The sequence below is a fragment of the Olea europaea genome, unplaced genomic scaffold, assembly GCF_002742605.1.
Source record: "Olea europaea var. sylvestris unplaced genomic scaffold, O_europaea_v1 scaffold1259, whole genome shotgun sequence".
NCBI lineage: Eukaryota > Viridiplantae > Streptophyta > Magnoliopsida > Lamiales > Oleaceae > Olea > Olea europaea.
Genome location: NW_019230035.1, coordinates 404721 through 429111, shown reverse-complemented (window position 1 = coordinate 429111; position 24391 = coordinate 404721). Strand labels below are relative to the sequence as shown.

The window sequence follows — 24391 nt, the reverse complement described above, 5'->3', positions numbered from 1 at the left end:
GTTTCTGGTAACTTTCTCCACCATTCAGAGACAGTTCCTCTAAATGTGTGTTCTATAAATCCAAAAGCCGTATATGTTTCCCATTTATTAAATTGTATAGCTAAATCTGTACTTTTTATCCATGTTTCAATAGCTTTATTTTTATCTACACAATCTAAATCTAACCATATTCCTGTTGTGTGGATTGGTTCATTATAAGATTTCATTGGATTTATTTCTTTTATGGATTGTTTTCTAACATTTCCAGTGTATCTTTTCTGAGTTTTTCTATACTGATTAATATCAGCCTTATTAGGTAATGGAGTACCATAAGGATAATTTTTATATTCTTCTTCATCACTACTAAATTCTACCTTTATATCGTGACTTGAAGATGGATTAGTATTCATTTTTATATTTTCCATTTTTTCAGTTAATTCTTCTAACTGCTTTTTATATTCTTCATACTCTTCACCTGTAGATTCTAAGAATTTTTGTTCTATTTCTTCTACATCTGTTATCATATATTGTTTTTCTTCATGCTTTTTTCCTTTATTTTTTGTTATTCTAAAATCTTGGGGTGGATTAATTATAATCCTATCTTTTCCTCTAAGATTATTATCTAATAATGCATTTCCTACTTGTAGATTATATTCTAGATTTTCTAGTCTTTTATGGATATCCTCAAAACTTTCATTTGTAGTATTTTTAGGTAAATAGGGATAACTCGGTTTTTTATGTTTTTTAACCTTTTCCAAAAATTCTTCAATTATATTTTCTTCATCTACTATATTCATCATTATTTTTAGTTCGTAACATGGCTCTGATACCATTTGGTCGGAGTGTGCAGCGGAGGGGTTAATATTTTTGAGCCAATTAGATTCTTCATAAGTATTTAAAATGTCACAATAGAATTTATAAAATTCACTATTTTTTATTAATACTTTTTCTTGAATAATTATATTTAATTTTTCAATTCTCCTTCTTAAATTAAGAATTAATTTATATATGTCTTTTTCCATTTTGATTGCTTCGTTATCTATGGAATCATTTTTATTTTTTATTTTTGGGTCTAAATATTCTATAAAGAAGTCTTTCAGATCTTCTTCTAGATAGATTAATTCGTTTTCTGTATAGATTTTTAGATCAATAAAATTTTGTATAATATTTGGATCTAGATTTATTAAAAGTTTATGATCTATATTTTCTTGAGGACTTATTTGAAGGTTTTTAGACATTGTAATGGCTTTGGTTGCAATTTCTCTATTAAGGGTATTTTTGGAAAATTAGTTGTTTGGAGACTAGTTTTCAAATGTTTTTATTTCTTAGGCTAATTTGGAAAATCAACCTTCTATTTAAGCTATAAAGCTATATTTCCCCTCCTGTTTCTATGCTACTTAAAATTAGTGCATTATGCCCCTGTTTGAACTACATTCTCTAAAAAATCATTTTCCCCCAAACTCATTTTCAACCACACTTCTAACATAAAAATTTTGCATGTAAACTCATAACTTATTCCTACTTTTTAACCACACATTCTTCAAAAAATAACTATTACAAAGCTCATATTTCACAAAAAAATTGGGCTCAAACAGAGCCTAAATATTTATATCTTACTCACAATTCAGATTGAAATTCACTTTCATAAATAGAAAACATGTCAATCATTTTGAATTCCAACAAAATTCGAACTCATATAGCAAGAACCTTAAATCCATGACAGGCTTGGGATACATCCAATCATCCCCATTGTTCTTCATCTTTCCCCACATGTAAAGCTGTCCTCCTCCTGAGAACAAAAGTTAATAGCAGTTTCAGAATTATAAGCTGCTTGCTCAAGGCTATGAAAAAGAGTATGGTCCATATTATGCCGAGACGTCACGTTCAGTCCGGTTGCTCAAAATGGTACCATTCGCACCCGCTTGCATTCAGCGCTGGCCCAACTCTCATCCCAGTTAGACGTCAAGAACGCTTTCCTTCACCGAGATCTCAAAGAAGCCCTTGATCCTAACCCTCAGTAAACCGGTAGGACCACTTAACGACTAAGAACAAGAAGTGTTGCATTTCATGAAACCCGGGAAATTTGGACAAAACCTACTTGGAGCCCTAAACGGGGTCTCGTTTTGCACCCTTCCAATCCTCAAAGTTTTTCAGTTTTCAATAGCAAAGATCACAGGTTTAGACTCCGATTCGGAAGAATTTATGACACAGAAGAAGTTACCATATGGCTGAGGTCAAGGGATCATTTGAAGTACAAACATATAGACAAAACTTTAAGCTGAATTTCAGATGTCAGATTTTGCCATCTAACTCCATGGCTTAAAATAAATTTCTTACACTATTAAGCCCCTCCCTGAACATGGCTGGCACATACATTAAAAGAATGTGACTAAAAGAATTTATGAATACAACCCCCCACATGCCTAGTAATATATGAAGAGTGAAAACCTGCTCCAGATATTAATATTGGGATGTTGATATCTAATACAAAGAAAACAGTTCACCTCATCATTATAATTTCAGAACACAACAAAAACAGACTGCATAATGTATTGAAATAATTTTCCGAGAAGTCCTCCACAATTTTACAAGTTGCAAATAGAGTTCCTAACAATAAACTTCTATGATTCAAGGACTGAAAAGTATCGAATTACAGACACTTCGTATCATTTAATTCCTGAGAAAAAGATAAGTGCAAATGGAAGCCAACTGTTAATATCTAGCAAAAGAAAAGTCCCATCTTCTACGTCTTACCTACCTTTCTCTAGGGTGCAATAGACAATGAAATATGATTTTGTCATCATTTTTCCTTCTAATTAACAGAAAAATACAGGAATAGATTGATAGCCCCTTTCCCAGAAGTAATACCGTTGCAGGCCCCTAGTCTATTTCCTACTCTACAAGATGTGACTAGATTAAAATAAGCAAACAGATAGCAAGGCCCAAATCATACCAGCTGTACATGCAGAATTAGCAGAACCTGCGGAAACTACTGCCTCAGGAGACAGAATATTATTTCTTGTGAAAACGTCGACACGGCGAGGAGCCCATTCGTCCTTCTGTTCTCGATGTCCAAGCCTGTGATCAGTAGGTAGCCACTGAAGTTCATGACGAAAAAGAAGGTGCAAAAGCAAATAAATTACTTAGTGTGACAACTGAAATCTATATTAAGTACCTTCCATAGCCTCCGAAGCCCCAACTAATAATTTGTTCAGCAAAAAAAATCAGAAATGTATCATGAAATTATGAGTTCCTTTTACAGAGTGAATAATCAGGACAGAGCAAACAGATATACATATGCAAGAAAATCTTACGTGTAGACGAAGCCATTCTTATCCACTGCCACTGGAGAACCCGATCAAATGGAAATTGCATATTAAACACGCAATAAACAGATAACTGATGTAAAAATAGAGGCATTGATAGTAAACTAGTTGCAGGATGAACCTGTATGATTTGTTCCACAAGCAACTTTGACTATGGTCTCTCCAGAAAGAGAAGCTATTGCTTTAGGACGAGGTTGAGCTTCATAAGCAAGCCTCACAGAGCTATCTTTAGTATTGTACTGGCAATGAAAATAGGATCTTCTAATTACTCAAAGAAAACAGAAAATCATGCAAATATGAGTCCCATGCAAAGGGAAAATGAGAAAAACTCCATACATACAAATGCACTAATGGAAACTTCTTAATGTTTAGACAAGCCATTACCAATCCACTACAGGGATTCATTCTAAAGAAATTATTTTACTGGGGATTACTTTCTCTGGAAGAAAAGGAACAAATAGCAATTAACTACATCCAAAAGGTAACATATTCATACTCAACTTTGCGGTCTCTTAAAGGATGACGAACAAGCAATACATTTTCTTCCTTTTATAATATTCTATGTGTTAAGTTTTGTTGAGCTCATAATTTTTTCTCAAGATATGCATAATTATGCATTCAAAATTAAGCATCCCTTGACGAACACCTGAAAAGAAACATAGCATCAGCAACTCCATATCCAGGCAAAACCCATTATAGCCAGAAACAAAAGCAAGCAGCCTCAAGAATAAGAGCAAATTTGACAACAAAGCAAAACTTCACATTGAATCTGATAGCTGTTAAACGTGCTGGCGTCGTAACATTTAGAAGATGACCAATTGAAAGGACAGTAAACAGAGAGGAAAAGCACAAACAAGCTACTGCCAGAGAATCATTTTAAAATCTAGTGTACTTTCCAGTGAGACAGTAACTGACTTCTGGACAATAATCTTGAGGTCAAAGACATCCAAAACCTATGCAACACAGGTACATAATACTAAATAGACTCTGAGGTAAAAGTACCCCCAACCAAACATGTTGAACAGAAATTTTAGGACCCTTGACCATACCTCATTGTCAGTACCATGGCCAAGCTGACCATACTGTGGAAGACCAGCAGTTCTAGAAAGTGTGAAAAAGATAGCAAATTAAAATATTTATCATGGATAATTGAGAAAGAGAGAGATGTCCATAGAGCCAACATCTTGAATTAAAATGCATTTTAAAGTAGAAACCACAAACAAAGCAGTAAACCATACAATATAGAAGCTCCTTCCGTGGAAGTTAGCCACACTGTAAAATCACCCCCACAAGCAATAGTTTTGACTTCAGACACGAGACCACGAACAGGAGATGGTTCAACTTCTGCACAAATTTGTCATAGAAAATAGAGTGTTTACAGAAGTCAGTATTAGATATCAGATATGCTGTAATTTATGTAAAGCTCGTTGCTAAATTAAAGTTCTCATATCAATTCCTAAAACAAGTTCCACAACCATCCACATTCTATTCCTCCTCCGAATTTCATCTATCTCATTCATGTCATCAAGATGATTAAATGGATTGTGTTCTCATTGTAAGGCAATTCACTTTCAGGACTTACAATGAGCCAGCATCTGAACCATGCCAGTGAACCCATGTACATATAAGATAACCTCATGTGTCTTGCGTATCCTTCACATAAGATTCTCATAACCAAATTATAGAGTACTTTACAGAAACAGATCTTTGATTTCTTTGTATTAACAAGTTTTAATATTTCATTCATAACAACAAAGAATAGGTCAGGACTTCATTGAAATAATAAGAACTAAATCAAGGGGATAGTACGCAAATGAAATTAAACTAAACAATGACAATACCCTATTGGAAAAACTCTTAGCAGGGGAACCCTCTTCAAAACCCTTGAAAGATTAATGAATCCGTTATTTTTGCATTTCAGTTTCGAAATCACACAAACTGGGTTCATGCTCACTCTTTTTAGGCAACGTGAATCTTAACCAGCATGTCCAAATAAGAGTGTATTGAATTCAGAACCCACCATTTTTAACAGAACCTGATCCGAGTTGCCCATGTTTATTCCAGCCAAAAGCAAGAGACAGCCCATCTTCAGTTACTACCACAGTATGACACCTTCCAGCTCCTGCTCTAATGACTTTATGACTGGAAAAGAGGGAAATGAAAAATAAATTAAAAATTAACAGATTATATGATACCATGAGGCATTATCCAGGATAATTCAGAATGTCACTTGGTTATCACAGTTCACTAGAAAATATATGGAACAGCGGGTCTTTCCCAACCTCATGTGACTAAAGGACATCTCAACACGTTAAATTGCATAATTTACATGGCCATGTGCGTGCGTGTAGAACATGTATGACAAAGATGACAAAGACAGTAACTACCAAGCAAAAAATTGGTAAATTAAAAAACTACTGCATCCAAGGTAAAAGGAAAGCAAAAGAACACAGCAACTGACTTGATCAATTCTGAAACAACTGTCGGTCTATCACGCTGAATTGTATCTCCATGACCAAGCTGTCCCTTCTGCGCACATTACAGTTGTGAATCTGCTTAATTGATAATGCAATCAAAAACAAAGAAATGGAAAGACAAACACAGCCATTCAGCTGAAACTTAACATGCCTCGTTACGACCCCACGTGTAGCAACGCCCTTCAACATCCAAAGCCACGCAATGGCAAGACACTACATTTCATATTAGCACATTCAGATAAACAAACACCCATTCAAATTCGAAAATCGTGCAAAATAACTAAAACTAAAAGGAAATAAAACTAAATCAAGAACCTCCTTTCAAGCCATTTCAGTGAGAAGTACCACATCATCAGAAGGAATGAAAACCAACAAATACTTAAAACAGAACAAAGTTATGAAATATATTCTCACCACAACCAGAAGCCACGAAACGAATGTCAATGCCCATGAGAGGACGAAGCCTTGTTGGCGAAACCAGATTCCACTCGGCAGGTACTTTGCGGCGACCAACGGCATCCCAGGCCGTGGTCCCACAAAACAAAAGCTCCCCACCCTTTATCGTCTCTTCCTCCTTCTCCTCCACCTTCTTCTCCAGCTCCACGTCCGCCATCTAACCACCCTAAATCTTTAAAAGAAAAACATATAAAATTCAAGAACACAAATCAAACAAATTTCAAAATTCTAATAAAATAAACCATTAACCAGAAAACCCACTGGAGGGAGGCCGACAAAATCCTCTTTAGCTGCCTTTGCAACAACCGCAGATAATTTCACTGTGAATCTGAGATAGGCTTTCAAAAAGAACAAAACAATAAATAGCCCTAGGAATTGAGAAAAAAAGAAGAAACCCCGCTGCCCACTAGATAATTTTTTTCCCCATGCCTTACTTTATTGGCAAGTGTCACGTCGTATTTGTTCAAATGATTTTGTTACCATTTTTCGAATTTTTTTCCGAAAAAAAATAGTGTTTTACTAGTAGTCGTTTTCGGTCAGATTTTCTAATGCCTTTTTGGTGTACCTTTGTAGGGTTTAAGGGTTCCTCGCGAGTTTGGGCGCCGTGTTGTATAATTGGGGCAAGGTGCACCTTCTCGAATGCAGAATAAATTCCAATAACGAATTTAAAATTTGTAGCATAAATAATTTAATTTAATTTAATACATGATATTATTATATATTAAAATGTGTGATAAGAAAAATTTTGAATTACGAGGCTATTTGGTAGTCATTTTGACCTACCCAAAATTAATTATTCGAACGTTGCCACCCACTTATCTGACAACCCCTGCGTAAGTATACAGTATATCATTTTTTCTCTTTCTCTCACAATACCCATCTCACTTGCCACCCACTTGTCTGACAACCCCATGCATGTATAAAAAGGTACATAAATTTTTATCTTTCCCTGCCACCCACTTTTCTGACAATCCAAGCATAAAAAAGTACATGAATTTTTCTTTTTTCCCTCACAATGCCCCCTCCCACCGACACTTTTTTTCTCCAACCTTCAGCTCCGAACCCAGCAACAGTCTACCTACCCAAAACACTAGCCGAATATTTGAAGAACCTGTGCACTATCCTTGATCTTTCACCTTCCTATACCGTGAACATGTCTCATAGCAACCGTCACCAGTTCCTGTCAGTTCCCAGCTGCACGACGACGCCAGAGCGACACAGCATCGGTGACAAACAATGGATCACACCGAGAAACAGGTACGAATACTGCAATCTCCTTCCCTCCTCCACTTCCCCCGATTTTCGTCGCTGTTGACCAACTCCTCCACTTCGCAGACAGGACATCTTGCTGGAGGACCTTCTTACCCTGGGACAGAAACGTCACGACAGCCGGCCGTGAAGTCATATGCTCGCTGGAGCTCAGATGCCAACTGAGCCTTCATTGCGGCTTGCGAGACCACCATAGCTGAGGGGCACCGAAACGGGAAGTGTTTCACCAAACACGGCTGGGAACGGGTTGGATCACTCTTCAACTGAGTGACCGGCCATAACTGGAGCCGGCAACAGCTGCGAAATCATTGGGATTTAATGCGAGCCGAATTGTTGCTTCTGAAAAATGGTAGAACCGGAAGATTAAGGTAATGAATTCCCAATTTCTCAACAACCCGTTTACCTGCAAGTGTGATTAGTGCGCCCACTTATTGCCTTTTCGGTGCATTGCTGTGTCTTTACATTTACATCAGACATCTTAGTCTGAAAACTGAATTGTATTGTACCAAAAACTTTATTATAGTTCTTAATCAGCCTTTAACTCATATTCAATTTTCTCTGTTTTTGATGGCAAGTATTGTGAGTGTAGATGAAAACACTGCTGCATTAGGTTAATGCCCAAACTAGCATCAAAGATCTGGTATTCGTTATATGTCATTTTCACTGAACTTGTTTTGTCGCACAATGTACAGAATGCTTTGTGCTGCTTCTAGAAATACAAATTCATGTGTGCAACCTGATTACGCCCAAAGAATAACGCGGTGATTGTAGTACAACTTTGGAGTGTCGTATCCACAGGGAGATGAAAATTTTTTCAAAAGATCAAACAAACTAGGGTTTTTGTAATTAAATGTGGGAATGATTTATCACTTGGAATAAAAATTAACTATCAATATGCGAATTAGTGAAGCGTCGGAGTTCCCCAATTGGATTGGATCAATCAACATCAATAATTCATGTATTTTTACTCAATTAGAGGTTTTCTTCCCAACTCTCTAATTGGAAGATTTAACAGTGAAGTCCAATTTTATTCCAATTATATTTCTAGAATCTAGATTTTCTATAACACATTCGCACATTTTTATTGGAACAAAATCAAAAATCGACCATATACGTCAGGCATAAGGCAGTAATCAATCCGCCAATAAAGTGATATTAAGATTAAAATTCAATAATTATTTCAATCATTTGATAGAAAGAGCATGGCTGGATCTATGAAGGATTTGATAAAAGTTAAAATAATCTCAACAATAAGTAATTTAAATTGAAACTCAACAAATAATTTAATTTAGCAATGGAAAAAGCATGACTGAATCCATGAGAAATTTATTAAAAGTTAAACAAATTTCAATACTAATTCATAACGAGAAGATCCAAATCTAGAAATTATGAAGTAAAGAGAGTTCGAATCACATGAAATTATGACGTGAAATCTCCAAATCCAATGAGTTCCTTCGTTGCTTCACCAAGTTCCTTAGTTTTCCATGGAGTTTCTTGAGTACCAAGATGAAAGAAATAGGTCTGGGGGCGTCTCCCTTCGTTCTGGGTGGTTTTGGGCATTTATATCCCGTGAAAATTAGGTTACCATAAGAGATTCAATCGTATAAGGAAACTGAGATTCGACCGCCAAAAAAACACTATGCCACCGCATGGTTATTGTCATTGCGGTCGCATGGTTATGCACTTTCAGCCTCTTCAATTCTCGGTATAGGTGTGTGCGACCGCAAAGTAGAAAAGCATGCGGCCGCATGGTTCCGCCAGACAGCTTTCAATGTTTTAATCATAACTTTCTTTCCCGATGTCCAATTGAGGTGATTCAAGTTGCATTGGATAGCTAACTCAAAGGGCCACAATTTTTATTCAGAAGTCATCTCCGAATTCGATCATCTTCCATGTCAAAAATGGGTCCCAACATGAGATTAAAAACTGGTGTGTTAGTTTTCGATTGGAAATTGATGTATTGATCAAACTTTGATGTTATTTCATCCCTTTGACTTCTTTCCTTATTCACTTGACCTCTAACACTTTCGAATCTTCATCATAATCTTGGACACAAGTTTGGATCATTTGCACTTTAGTCCTCGAACTTTCGTTTTCTTCTACTTTGGTCATTTTTCACTTGTTTCTTCCGAATTTCATCTTTTTCACCAAAATGCAACCTAAACCAAATTATAAGAGTAATGGGTGCATTTTGGCATAATATAATCACATGAATGCAATAGTTAAGAGGGGAAAATATGGTATTTTACACTCTTATCACACACCCCAACTTGCTTATTGCTAGTCCCTAGCAATTTAATGCAAATTAAAGCAAATGAGTTATTGGTCCATGTTACAAGTGAAATTGTTAAGTTCTAATTCAACAGTAGTTCATTCTCTTTTCAAACTCAACACCACCAGAAATTAACAATGTTATGATCATCAAGATATCAAAAACACTTGCTAAATGTGTAAGTGTGTGTCAAGCCATAGCCATCTTACCGCCAACCCTAACACATGCAACATCGAGTGTATCTCTAGCTAAAGGTCCAACCCCATAACTCACGGATATTAAAGTGTTTAGTGTGAGATTTCTCTCTATAGAGCTGGGAAAGATGCACACTCAGAACATGGAGGCTTTAATAATTAGCAACAAGCAGACATTAATCACATGATAGGCATACTTTCAAATGAGAATTCATCAACTTCTTACCACAAATCGACTTGAGATCAAAACAGTCAATGCAAAGAGTGTGAAACGGGTTAAGCTGTGTTATATGAAAAGTAGGGTGAAAAGAATTTAGGGACTTCCAAGTATCTAGTTAGGCATCTCAACAAGTAATTCAACATAGCAATCCTTTACATCAACGCATTCCTTAACCTTTCAATTTCCAACAACAATCCACTCTCTTTTTTTTTCAATTTTTTTTTCTTTCAAAATTTTTTTTTCTTTTCTCGCTTTTTTTTGCATCACACGAGCACTTATTATCTCTTATCACTTTCCTCGTTACTTTTCTTCTCAAATGGACATTTAATACCTACTATACACTTGGAAGCATAAATGTGGAAAAATGACTATTTATAGACTTTAATTCAGTGTAAGGAGGTATGGATAACTTAGGCACATGAAAAGAAATGGTTATGTATGTGTATTGGCTCAAAGTGGCTACTAGGGGATTATAATTCTGGAAAAGAACTAGTCTGAAGGCTCAAATTCAATCCTAAATTGACTGTTATCATTTCTCAAGTACAAACCACCGTCTTACCATATATCGTGTAATGTCGTTCTCAGAAGAAGTTTCCAATTCACACAATCAATGAACACTTATTACATTTTTAATATGTGATAACTCTCAATCCTCACCAATTCTCTCTAAAGAAAGCTCTAGTAGGAGATTCCTCTAGCTACATGTGTTAAACCACTATCTTACCACAAGGCTTGTGTGCACAAATTGAAATATAGCAAGTGTCCTGATATCCAGATTCTCATAAACACAACCAACTCCTAGTGGCATATTTTGTCACTCAAGCACATAGGCATAGACATGCAGCAACTCAGAAGTCCAGTAAAAAATGTAAACTTTTTCACAATTCCATGATCACACAATTTATCATGCAATGCAATTCACAAACAAAATGTATCCTCCCCCCAACTAAAAGTTACATTGTCCTCAATGCATAAACATGTCTCCAAAAATAAAGAAGGGGAAAGGTATCACCTGAGTGCTGCAGTGAATTAACTTAAGTTCGAAGGATAAGAAGCCTGAAAGAACTCAATGGATGGATAATCCGAGGAGTAAAAAAAATAAACCAAAAAAAAAATGAATGCAAATCATACTAAAAAGAAAAATCTAAAACTAATATACAGAAAAATAAAGTGAAGGATGAACCTGAGTGAAGCTAAGGGTGGTAAACAGGGTCTGCAAGGGGAATTTCTTCCGCTGCAGGCACCGATTGCCCAAAATCTATTTTGAGACGCTATCCACTCACTTTGAACACTCTACCATCATTAGGATCCTCAATTTCAACCGCTCCATTTTCAAAGACTCGTAATACCACAAAGAGACCAGTCCACCTAGAACGAAGTTTTCCAGGATGCTTGTGGAGTCTAGAATCATGCAGGTATACTTTTTGATTTGGTTCAAAAGTTTTTCTCAAAATGTTTTTATCATGAAAAGCTTTCATTTTTTCCTTGTAGATTCTAGAACTCTCATAGGCCTCATTTCTCAACTTCTCTAACTCAGCCAATTGAAAATTCCTAAGCTTACCTCCCTCCTCTAGGTCGAAATTAAAATGTTTAATAGCCCAATATACTCGGTGTTCAAGCTCCACAGGTAAATGGCAAGGCTTTCCAAAAATAAGTCTATATGGTGACATGTATAGGGAAGTCTTAAAAGCAGTACGGTAAGCCCAAAGTACATCACTTAATCTTAAAGACCAATCTTTACGATTAGGATTCACCATTTTTTCCAAAATTTGTTTAATTTCCCTATTAGCCAATTCTACCTGTCCACTAGTTTGGGGGTGGTAAGCAGTAGAGATTTTATGAATAACTCCATATTTTTTCATTAGTGCTTCGAATGAACGGTTGCAAAAGTGTGTGCCTCTGTCACTAATAATGACACGTGGTGTACCAAACCTAGACAAGACATTTTCTTTGAGGAATTTAATAACCGTTTTATTGTCATTAGCTCTACAAGCGATCGCCTCTACCCATTTAGACACATAATCCACCGCCACAATAATGTATAGATAACCAAAAGAAGGTGGCAAGGGGCCCATAAAGTCAATCCCCCAACAATCAAACACTTCTATCACTAAAATGGGGTTTAAAGGTATCATATTACGTCGAGATACGGCACCTAATTTTTGACAACTTTCACAGGTTCTATAATAGGTATTAGTGTCTTTGAACAAGGTAGGCCAATAAAAATCACATTGTAGAATTTTTGTAGTAGTCTTTTTTATAGAGAAGTGGCCACCACATGCTTGAGTATGACAGAAACTAAGTATGCTAGGTATTTCTTCATTGGGGACACAACGTCTTAAGATTTGGTCGAGGCAGTACTTAAACAAACATGGGTCATCCCAATAAAAATTACGTACCTGAACTAAAAACTTCCTCTTATCCTTTGTACTTCACTCCTTTGGGATTTCACCTGCAGCCAAGTAGTTCACAATGTGAGCAAACCATGGTAAAGAAGAGACAGAAAATAAATTTTCATCTGGGAATTCATCTCTTATTGGCAAGGTGTTTGTAGTGTCTTCAAAGGTTAGCCTTGATAAGTGGTCTGCTACGACATTCTCCACTCCTTTCTTGTCCTTGATGGTGATGTCAAATTCCTGCAAAAGTAATATCCACCGTATTAATCGCGCCTTAGTATTCTTCTTTGCAAGAAGGTACTTAAGGGCTGCATGATCTGTGAAAATTGTAATGGGAGAACCTATTAAATAGGATCTAAACTTGTCGAGAGCAAAGACCACAGCTAGTAGCTCTTTTCCAGTTGTGGAATAGTTCATCTGAGCATTGTTAAGTGTTCTACTAGCGTAGTAAATGACAAAAGGCTTACCCTCTCTTCGTTGTCCCAGTACAGCACCTACCGCATAATCACTAGCATCACACATAATTTCAAACGGTAGGGACCAATCAGGTGGTTGCATGATCGATGCAAAAGTGAGCTTGTTAATCAGTGTTTTAAATGCCTCTTGGCATTCTGGGGTCCATTCAAAATTGGCTTCTTTACTTAGAAGGTTACACAAGGGTCTGGATATGAATGAAAAATTCTGTATAAACCTCCTATAAAAACCTGCGTGACCTAGAAATGATCTTATGTCTTTGACGGTTTTAGGTGTAGGCAATTTGGAGATCAGTTCAATTTTTGATTTGTCGACCTCTATTCCTTTAGAAGAAATTACATGTCCTAAGACAATTCCTAAAGGTACCATAAAATGACATTTCTCCCAATTCAAAACTAATCTTTTTTCCACACACCGGGTCAAGACTCTCTTCAAGTTAAACAGGCATGCATCAAAAGAGACTCCAAACACTGTCAAGTCATCCATGAAAACTTCCATGCACTCCTCTATCATATCAGTAAATATGCTTATCATGCATCTTTGGAATATGGCAGGGGCGTTACAAAGTCCAAATGACATCCTACGAAATGCATAAATACCAAATGGGCAAGTAAATGTGGTCTTCTCTTGGTCTTCTAAGGCTATTTCAATTTGATAATAACCAGAGTAGCCATCCATAAAATAGTAAAAAGGATGGCCAGTCACACGCTCCAGGATTTGGTCTAAAAAGGGGAGGGGAAAGTGGTCCTTATGGGTGGCAGCATTCAACTTCCTATAATCAATGCACATGCGCCATCCAGTCACTGTTTTTGTTGGGACCATTTCACCTACTTCATTTTTTACCACTGTGACACCAGACTTTTTAGGGACTACCTGTGTAGGATTAACCCATTTACTATCTGCAATAGAATAAATGATACCTGCATCTAATAGTTTCAGCACTTTATTTTTCACAACTTCTTTCATTGTCGGGTTTAGCTTACGCTGTGGGTCTCTTTTAGGGGTGGGTCCTTCTTCTAAATGAATCCTATGTGAGCAAATTAGAGGACTAATACCCTTAATGTCAGCTATGGTCCAACCTAATGCAGATTTGTGTTCATTCAGAATGTTTAAAAGTTGCTCACATTGTAATGCATCCAATTCTGAAGAAATAATTACAGGAAAAGTATCACCTGGTCCAAGGAATTCATGTTTCAATCCTGGGGGTAGCGGTTTCAAATCTGGTTTGGGGCTCTCAATGCTTGATGGTTGCTGGCCGCCCGTCGTTTCTGGCAATTCTTCAAATTTGGGTTGCCATGGTGATGTCCCATAGTCCTGAAATTTTGCAAAAATAGCACAAATGTTAGCATATTCTTCATCATTAACACCTGCTGGAATTGCAGAATTCAAAAGAAAAAGATTTAAGGGGTCAGAATTTGTAGTCTCAAGTGCCTCCTCCTGAGTGAGTGCCTCAATCATATGTGTGTGGTGGCACTCATCACTTTCCATTGGTTGCTTAGCAATGTGGAAAATGTTGACTTCTAGAGTCATATTCCCAAAAGACAATTTTAATAGACCATTTCTGCAATTTATAAGGGCGTTAGCTGTGGCGAGGAAAGGTCTACCAAGAATAATAAGAATTTTAGAATCAACATTAACATCAACCTTCACATCTAAGACTAAGAAATCAACGGGGTAGTAGAATTTATCAATTTGAACCAACACATCTTCAACTACTCCCCTAGGTCTTATAGTGGATCTATCAGCTAGTTGTAGAACCACAGAAGTGGGTTTAACTTCACCAAGACCTAATAGTAAGTATATGGAATGGGGCATGAGATTAACACTGGCTCCCAGATCAAGGAGAGCTTGTGCAAACTCATGGTTCCCGATGACATAGGAAACAGTTGGATAGCCAGGGTCCTTATATTTCGGTGGGATCCTTTATTCAATCACAGCACTCATTTGTTCGGTCAAGAAGGCAGTCTTCTTGACAATGTGTTTCCTCTTCATAGTGCACAAGTCCTTAAGGACTTTCGCATATGTAGGAACTTGTGAAATTACATGCAAGAGTGGAAGATTGATTTTTACTTGCCTAAGGTGTTCTAGGATCTCATTGTGTTGATTGACTGATTTTGGGCTAAGCTTAAGGGCTTGTGGAAAAGGTACCCTCGATGGATTTCCTACTGCCTCATCACTAGGGCTACTTTCTTCAGACTCACTAGACTCCTTTTCATTTTCCCTAGGTTTTGAAATTGGTTCTATAACCTTCCCAGATCGAGTGGTGATGGCATTTGCTTCCTTAAGGTTACTCTCTTCTGAACCTGAGGTTTGAGCCATATGCTGTCCCTTAGGATTAGGTTGAGCTTGTGCTGGAAATTTCCCACGTTCCCCCATAGTTAAGGCATTGGTCAATTTAGACACATGATTTTTTATCTCCTTATTTTCCTCCACTACCTGTTTAATCATAGTCTCAAACTTCTGATTGGTCTTGCCTTGTGCCTCTATGAATGCATGTAGGGTATCTTCTAAAGAGTTCCTAGAAGGTGTGGGTTGATATGATGGTGCACTGTAAGTTCTATTTGATTGGGTACTTTGTTGGTTTTCAGATTTCCAGCTGAGATTGGGATGATTGCGCCACCCTGGGTTATAGGATTCGGAGAAAGGAGAATAGGGCTTCCTATATGTACCTAAGGCATTACAATGTTCCTCATAAACCCCTCTCATCTCAATTAAAGTGGTGCACTCTTGGGCTAGGTGATCTACTCCACCGCACACAAAACAAGGTCCTAAAGATTCAACACGCGAAACAGTTTGTGCAAGTTTAGAGCCTTTAGCACGCAAGGTCTCAAATTCCTTAGTAAGGGCTTCCACTTTGGCCTTAAGACTATCTTCTTCCCTAAGTTGATAGATACCTGTACTAGTGGGGTTTCCTGGGGGTCGTGACCTATTGGTACTATCAGTAGGGCTAGGTCCTGTCCAAGCATGAGCTTTCTCAGCAAGATCGTCTAGATACTCTATGGCCTCATCCGGATCCTTTTGCAGGAAATCACCGTTACACATCATCTCTACGAATTGACGTTCCCTAGGTGTTAATCCCTCATAAAAGTAACTAACTATACGCCAGCTCTCATAACCATGGTGAGGACAAAGGGCTTGTAGTTCTTTAAATCTCTCCCGGGCCTGATATACGATCTCACTATCCTTTTGGGTAAAAGATGAGATTTGCTTCTTAAGGGCGCTAGTCTTATGGTGGGGAAAGTATTTATTAAAAAATGCTTGCGTCATTTCAGCCCATGTACCAATTGAACGTGGTCTCAACGATTATAGCCAGGTTTTTGCTCTCTCTTTAAGTGAAAACGGGAAAAATTTTAACTTGGCTGCATCCGTTGTACCATGTTGATTGTGGAAGGTTACAACTACCTCCTCAAATTCCCTGATATGCACGTATGTGTTTTCACTGTCAAGTCCATGAAAAGTGGGAAGAAGTTGAATCATTCCCGATTTTAGTTCCATCCGTAGCTTATTGGGCGGAAACATTATGCATGATGGTGTGGATGTACGTGTAGGGTGCAAATAATCATGCAAAGTCCTATAAGGCGCATCGCCGTGTTCACTATCAGACATAGTGTTATGTGTTGAGGTGTTCGTGGCAATTGATGCAGTAGCAAAATAAGGGTTATATTGAGATTCAAACACTGGATAAGGTGCTCCAGTAGAACTCCCCTGATTGCCTCAATCCCTGCTCATCAAACACACAAAAAAAAAACAAAGAAAATGTGAAAACAAAATAAAAATAACTCTAAAAAAATTAAATCAAATAAAAATGAAGGAAAAGGAACGATGTCACCCTTTTTCGGTCGATCCCTTGATTACTTGTACCGTCTCCCTAGCAACGGCGCCAAAATTTGATTACGCCCAAAGAATAATACGATGATTATAGTACAGCTTTGGGGTGTCGTATCCACAGGGAGATGGAAAATTTCTCAAAAGATCAAACAAACTAGGGTTTTTGTAATTAAATGTGGGAATGATTTATCACTTGGAATAAAAATTAATTATCAATATGCGAATTAGTGAAGTGTCGGAGTTCCCCCATTGGATTGGATCAATCAACATCAATAATTCATGTATTTTTACTCAATTAGAGGTTTTTTTTCCCAACTCTCTAATTGGAAGATTTAACAGTGAAGTCCAATTTTATTCCAATTATATTTCTAGAATCTAGATTTTCTATAACACAATGGTTACTGATGCGACTACGAGGTTATCGTACTGCCCAACGTTGGCCTTCCGAAGAACCTCTTTCTATTTCCCCAAGCGTGCTGGCTTTCTTGTTCTATTCTTCGAACTCAATAAGGCAAAGGCTGCTTTCGTCACTGGCCCGATTTCGAGCTACTGGATCATACCATACAAAGTTGGTGAGTCTGATTGCTTAAAAAGCTCTATTTAGGATAAAAGACGTCGTTTCCTCGACTATTCGTTATTCACATAACGTGATTCAGGCAAGTCAAAGGACGAATCATTTCAAAGAGATCGCGTTTCAGGTCATTTCTTGGTGAAAATAACCTGCCATGATGACTTAGATCTTCTATGCATCAACCTGTCATGATCATTCGGCTCACCATCCTTGTACTTCAAAGTGATCCTAGATCTACTACTAAAAGGCTACGAGGTTTCGGTACTGAACTCGAATCGAATAAGCGGTCTACCTACCTTCCCCGCCCTTCGATTTCAAGTTCTTGGAGTGCCTTCGTTCCTCAATTTAGATAGGTTAGGGTAAGTTGAAGCTAAGCTTGCTGATTGGGCAAGGTTTTGAAGGAGACTCGCCTTCGGAATAGACTCATTCCTAGCTTTGCCCCAAGCATTTTCTTTAGGATTAGAAGTTTGCCTAGCTGCACTATTTTGATGATAATGTCGCTGGGCCACCATCCACGGTCCATATACCTTGAAGTACCAGATCTATCTATCTTTATAAGTTCCCTGCTTTTTCGAACACTTTTCGCCTGCTGGAAGTAAGAGATAGGATAAGTCAAAGTAAGGATCGCTAGGCTAGTAAAAAGAGATAGGATAAGTCAGTAGAACTCCCCTGATTGCCTCGATCCCTGCTCATCAAACACACAAAAAAAAAAAAAAATGTGAAAACAAAATAAAAATAACTCTAAAAAAATTAAATCAAATAAAAATGAAGGAAAAGGAACGATGTCACCCTTTTTCAGTCGATCCCTTGATTACTTGTACCGTCTCCCTAGCAACGGCGCCAAAATTTGATTACGCCCAAAGACTAATGCGATGATTATAGTACAGCTTTGGGGTGTCGTATCCACAGGGAGATGGAAAATTTCTCAAAAGATCAAACAAACTAGGGTTTTTGTAATTAAATGTGGGAATGATTTATCACTTGGAATAAAAATTAATTATCAATATGCGAATTAGTGAAGTGTCGGAGTTCCCCCATTGGATTGGATCAATCAACATCAATAATTCATGTATTTTTATTCAATTAGAGGTTTTTTTTTCCCAACTCTCTAATTGGAAGATTTAACAGTGAAGTCCAATTTTATTCCAATTATATTTCTAGAATCTAGATTTTTATTGGAACAAGATCAAAAATCGACCATATACGTCAGGCATAAGGCAGCAATCAATCCGCCAATAAAGTGATATTAAATTAAAATTCAACAATTATTTCAATCATTTGATAGAAAGAGCATGGCTAGATCTAAGAAGGATTTGATAAAAGTTAAAATAATCTCAACAATAAGTAATTTAAATTGAAACTCAACAAATAGTTTAATTTAACAATGGAAAAAGCATGATTGAATCCATGAGAAATTTATTAAAAGTTAAACAAATTTCAATACTAATTCATAACGAGAAGATCCAAATCTAGAAATTATTAAGCAAAGAGAGTTCGAATCACATGAAATTATGACGTGAAATCTCCAAATCCAATGAGTTCCTTCGTTGCTTCACCAAGTTCCTTAGTTTTCCATGGAGTTTCTTGAGCACCAAGATGAAAGAAATAGGTCTGGGGGAGTCTCCCTTCGCTCTGGGCGGTTTTGGGCATTTATATCCCGTGAAAATTAGGTTACCATAAGAGATTCAATCGTATAAGGAAACTGAGATTCGACCGCCAAAAAAACACTATGCCACCGCATGGTTATTGTCATTGCGGTCACATGGTTATGCACTTTCAGCCTCTTCAATTCTCGGTATAGGTGTGTGCGACCGCAAAGTAGAAAGGCATGCGGCCGCATGGTTCTGCCAGACAGCTTTCAGTGTTTTAATCATATCTTTCTTTCCCAATGTTCAATTGAGGTGATTCAAGTTGCATTGGATAGCTAACTAAAAGGGCCACAATTTTTATTCAGAAGTCATCTCCGAATTAGATCATATTCCATGTCAAAAATGGGTCCCAACATGAGACTAAAAACTGGTGTGTTAGTTTTCGATTGGAAATTGATGTATTGATCAAACTTTGATGTTATTTCATCCCTTTGACTTCTTTCCTCATTCATTTGACCTCTAACACTTTCGAATCTTCATCATAATCTTGGACACAAGTTTGGATCATTTGCACTTTAGTCCTCGAACTTTCGTTCTCTTCTACTTTGGTCATTTTTCACTTGTTTCTTCCGAATTTCATCTTTTTCACCAAAATGCAACCTAAACCAAAATATAAGAGTAACGAGTGCATTTTGGCATAATATAATCACATGAATGCAATAGTTAAGAGGGGAAAATATGGTATTTTACACTCTTATCACAACCCATAAATCGAAACATTAATCTTGGCGTTTGTTCCAGTTATCATAAAGTTTTTTCCTTTTGGGGTGATGCCTTTATTTCATGTTCATGTCAAGTAATAAGTTGAATGGATGAGCAAGGATTTCCTCCAACAATGTTGACAGGTGATCGACGTGGTGATTAACAAGAAATGTGATAAAGTACCTCTTTAAGGTCTATGGTTAGATTTAAAATTTAAACAGACGGTTGCATCAAGGGAAAAGACACTTTATTCGGATTTTGCAGAATAGATGTTGTTGTACTATCAGTCGTTTATTCTTTATTGTATGAGACTTTAGTATCTAAGACTTGCTTCATCATCAGTGATGGGTATACCTGTAGTTTGGTGTAGAATAGTATTACTGCAAGCTTCAGTGTCTCATTAATGCTCAGCTTGTTTCAATGGAAGATAGTAGGAAGAAAATATGAATTTGCTAGATTCCAACTGGAAATTGATATTCTTTCCCTTTTTACTTGGTTTCTGGGTAATGTCTCTTTATTTAGCCCTTGTTTGAGCCCCATACTTTTGAAAAAAAATCATTTTTCAATAGTATTTTGATATTATTTTAACCACACATTATTTAATAAAATAATACTACACGCAAATCCAAAATTTTTCCTTATTTTTTAACCACATATTTCTCATCAACACACTACTCAAAAATTCATTCTTCCCCAAAAAATGGGGCTCAAACAAGGACTTAAAGTGCCCACCTCATGTCTATGAACTGACTTCGTCATGTCGTTTACTTCGTACTCTATTATTTTTTCTCTAACGGTTGTTTATGTTTTTGATACATAGAGAATTGCATTTCCCTCCGGTACTCTTATTGTGGGTCCCGATTTATGCAGGAGAATGTGGTCTATAAAGACTTCAAGGACAGAGACATCAACAAGAAATACATAAAATATCGTTAGCTATTTGTCGACAGCTACGATGCGGACAAGTACGCTATCACTCCAACGAAGTTGTGTAGAACGGGATTTAGCCTGTACGAGGATAGTGCGCTTAAGGACAATAGGGATGCAATCCCTATGGACGACGAGAGCAGTGGTTCGAGTGATGAAGCCGAACAGACAGTGATCCGTGCCCGCGAGAACGTTTCTAGTACCACAGGCGGGAGTAAAAGGAAGTCTTCCAGCGGACAGCGGAGGGGCAGGAAAAAAAAGATATATGCTCGTGAACTGTCATTCTCAGTAGACCGAGCCACCAGTGCGGCGGAGGAAGTGACAGCGAAGATTCATACGATGATGGCTTCAAATGAAAGCGTTGGCGCGAACTGTGTCAAAGAGTTGCTAGCGACAGGCCGGCTTGAGCGGCGTACACCTCTTTACTTTTACGCATGCCAGCTTCTGGCCCATAAGCAGTACCGTGACATGCTCGCCGTCATGAGAGACGCGGACGATAAATTTGAGAGGATCGAGCATTCGAGTGGATGTTCAACGATCGGGAGAAGTAATTGTGGCAGTGATCATGTGTTTTTTTATTTCTTTCACATTTTCGAGACCTATTTGTACGCAAGCTGTTGTAATATTCTCATGCACTATTACCCACTTGTTCATTATGACTTCGAATTTGGTACATGCTGGTGAATCTATTCCCGCGTTTGGCACTCAATTAAGGCAGCAAAAAACAACGCTTTTTCATTAACAACCTCGTGGCCTAATTGCCCTTGCATTGGTCGTCATGTTCCAAAGTTTTCCCTACCCGGCCAAATTTGTCAAACTGATGTAAATTGAACAATTTGTGCTTGAGACATATGTCTTCCTATTAATTTTTGTCTTCCAACGCATGACCATGCTTTTTCCAAAAATATTGCTAAGAGCTTACACTTTAACAACATTTTGGTACACGGTAAAAGTGCCTGTAACATGTGGTTGATTGCTTTTACTTTCCTGCACTTCAAGTGCTTTGATTTGTTTATATTATTTTGCTTGTATGTTCAACGGTACTAACACATTGATCCTTGATTTTATTTCACTCTGAACAAATATGTAAATTTGCATGAAGTTCCTAGTATGTCGTTTATCAACATGTATCTAATTACAATTATATGTATATATGAAGTTACCTGAAATAATTTTCTTTATTTTCATATCTGAAACTGGTGAATCATTGGATTCTCATTTGGTACAGTGAGTGTTCAGAGGAAGTGACTTTGCCATGTTAGTATAATAATTCAAGTGGCTTATTTTTTAGCTTGACCATCAATGAGGGCAACAACATTAGGATGTGTGCACGATATTGTCTCTAGTATTGGAGAAAGATTAGAATAATTTTGCAGACACCATTGTTCTATCAGTTTGGACAAATGTCACATCTCAGCTTAGGCAAGAATCAGATTCCACCATGCCCACAGTTCCCGAGGCACTTTTCCTGGGTCAAAAAATGTAGTAGCGTTGTGTGTGTAAATTGCAGGCACCAGGGAGTAGGCACGTGTGATATGGTACTAAGGATGCCCAGGTTCTATAAAATCATACGGATCAAGTGGGACGGAGCAATGTGAGGAGCTTTGGAGGTGCTGTGATGAGGTCACAGTGCTTGCAACTGCTTAAATCATACACGCTGTCCTTTTTACATTGTTTCAAATGTTTGACATTGCGAATGATCATAACTTCAATTGCGTTCTGCAACCACATTCCGAGGCTGAGGATGAACTAGACGACGACCTTTTCCTAGCTTTTTTGGCAGCAGATGCAATGGCAGGGGTTTCATATTACAGAATCGCTGGGAGTGATGCACATGAGTACTATCGCACGCAGTGGCGTCGTATCCATCGATTTCCATTCACAAGGAATGATCACATGTTCATGCTAGAGGCAATGAGCGAAAATGGACAAATGTGCTTTCAAGAATTCCATATGTATCCCCCCATGTTGCGACATTTTGTACATGTTTTGCGGGAAGAGCATGGCCTGCGCAGTAGTTAGCAGGTTAACATCTACGAGCAAGTCGGCATGTTCTTGTGCAATATAGTGCATGGGAAGGGATATCGTCAGGTGAATACGTTATTTAACTACTCGCTACAAATCGTATGTCACTATGTAAAAGAGGTCCTACGCGCGGTCATGTCGCTGTCAGAGCGTTTGATATGGGCGAGTCGGAACTACAACGAAGATTTGTCGCCACATAGGCCCGACTTGCACAAGCACCCACCTTTCGAAGACTGCATTGGTGCTATAGACGGGACCCGTGTCAGAGCAGTACTACTGTGTAACGAGCGTGTGCACTTCATAGGACGAAAAGGAATTCCGACCCAAAATGTGTTGGCTGCATGCAATTTGAATTTATATTTCACGTTTGTGCTAGCAGGGCAAACTCAAAATACGCACAATGCTTGACTACTTGCGTGTGTCATCCACTCGCATGATATTTATTTTTCCCTCCCAGGTCCCGGGAAGTACTATCTAGTAGACTCATGATTTGCTCATCGGCCCGGGTATATAGCCCCGTACAAAGGTTCAAACATGCTGTATCACTTCCAACAGTTTCGCGATGTGCAAACGGGACGGCGTCGTCGATTTCGTAACGCTCCGAAAAAGTTCAACTTCAGACACTCGTCTTGTAGAAATGTCATCGAACGTGCGTTTGGTGTGTGGAAAGAAAGATGGAAAATATTGGACCGCATGCCTAGCTACCCGTTCCGAACGCAAGTTGCCATTGTCGTGGCCACGATGGGCATAAATAATTTTCTCCAACAAGCAGAAGTGGTGGACTAGGCGTTCACGAGAGCAGAGGAGGATGAAGATGCAGCAGAGGTGGAGCTGTCGAATGCGGATGACGAGATGTAGGCCGAAATGAATGCACCGGACTTACAGCGAAGTCAGTGGGACAGATTTCGGGACTTCGTGGCACAGCAGCCGTGATTGGGATCCGGTGTGTTACAAATTCAACGTAGTAGTCGTGAAACTGTTTTCCGTTTTCTCTCTTAATGTTGCCGGCAAAGGTATCCTTCTATCTAAATGTAGCATGCACGCTAGTTTGCGTTTTGCATTCGTTGGAAATATTTATATGTGTGATTTTAATTTTTTTGCCATTGCCATCTCGATATTTCAGTGAGTAGATAAAGCTTCTGTTTGCGCCACATTATCCATGTATCTTAATGGAAAAAACGACCGTTACATCCACCATTACATTTTCAAACATTTACTACAGTTGGACATCCATATTGGCAAGAAAGCTGTATTTGTTATCATTATGTCAACAACAAAAATGCTAACAGACTTTCAGAGCAAAAAATAATTTAACTACATTACAAAGAATAGAAGTGAACTTTGATCACTGCATTATCTATCTAAAATCGCTACGCAATTTCAGTACCGACGTTGAAAAGTAATTGTAAGCCAGGGCATTACAAAATAACTAAAGATAAAATCTTATATCAATAATAAACAAAGCTCTCAACTTTTTCATAACATTCCTTAATTATTCATGATTTCCCTGTACAATTGCAAAGAAGCACGTCCCCATTATGATTACGTACTATCAAAAATTAAATTCCTTCAGTTTACAGCCAATTAAATAATATGTCTCACAGTTTTTGTGTACAGTCACTGCAA

General features: G+C 37.8%; 1 protein-coding gene and 1 pseudogene across 4 annotated transcripts in view; both read right to left on the bottom strand.

Annotated features, from left to right (window-relative positions):
* LOC111374541 (protein RCC2-like) overlaps positions 1–6742 on the bottom strand; it is a 14968-nt gene extending 8226 nt beyond the window's left edge. The window contains exons 1-12 of one of the 4 annotated variants that reach the window (XM_022997218.1): positions 6488–6742; positions 6197–6410; positions 5934–5995; positions 5767–5834; positions 5326–5447; positions 4544–4649; positions 4355–4406; positions 3427–3544; positions 3294–3324; positions 3155–3178; positions 2933–3057; positions 1687–1768 (exon numbers count right to left, since the gene is read on the bottom strand). In XM_022997218.1, coding sequence (XP_022852986.1) covers positions 1687–1768; positions 2933–3057; positions 3155–3178; positions 3294–3324; positions 3427–3544; positions 4355–4406; positions 4544–4649; positions 5326–5447; positions 5767–5834; positions 5934–5995; positions 6197–6395 — 989 coding nt within the window. In that variant the 5' untranslated portion in view covers positions 6396–6410; positions 6488–6742. The remainder of the gene's footprint in view (positions 1–1686; positions 1769–2932; positions 3058–3154; positions 3179–3293; positions 3325–3426; positions 3545–4354; positions 4407–4543; positions 4650–5325; positions 5448–5766; positions 5835–5933; positions 5996–6196; positions 6411–6487) is intronic. The other 3 variants (XM_022997219.1, XM_022997217.1, XM_022997216.1) reach the window with 3 other exon arrangements.
* Positions 6743–11307: 4565 nt separating this feature from the next.
* On the bottom strand, positions 11308–16330 carry LOC111374512 (annotated as a pseudogene).
* Positions 16331–24391: the final 8061 nt, after the last annotated feature.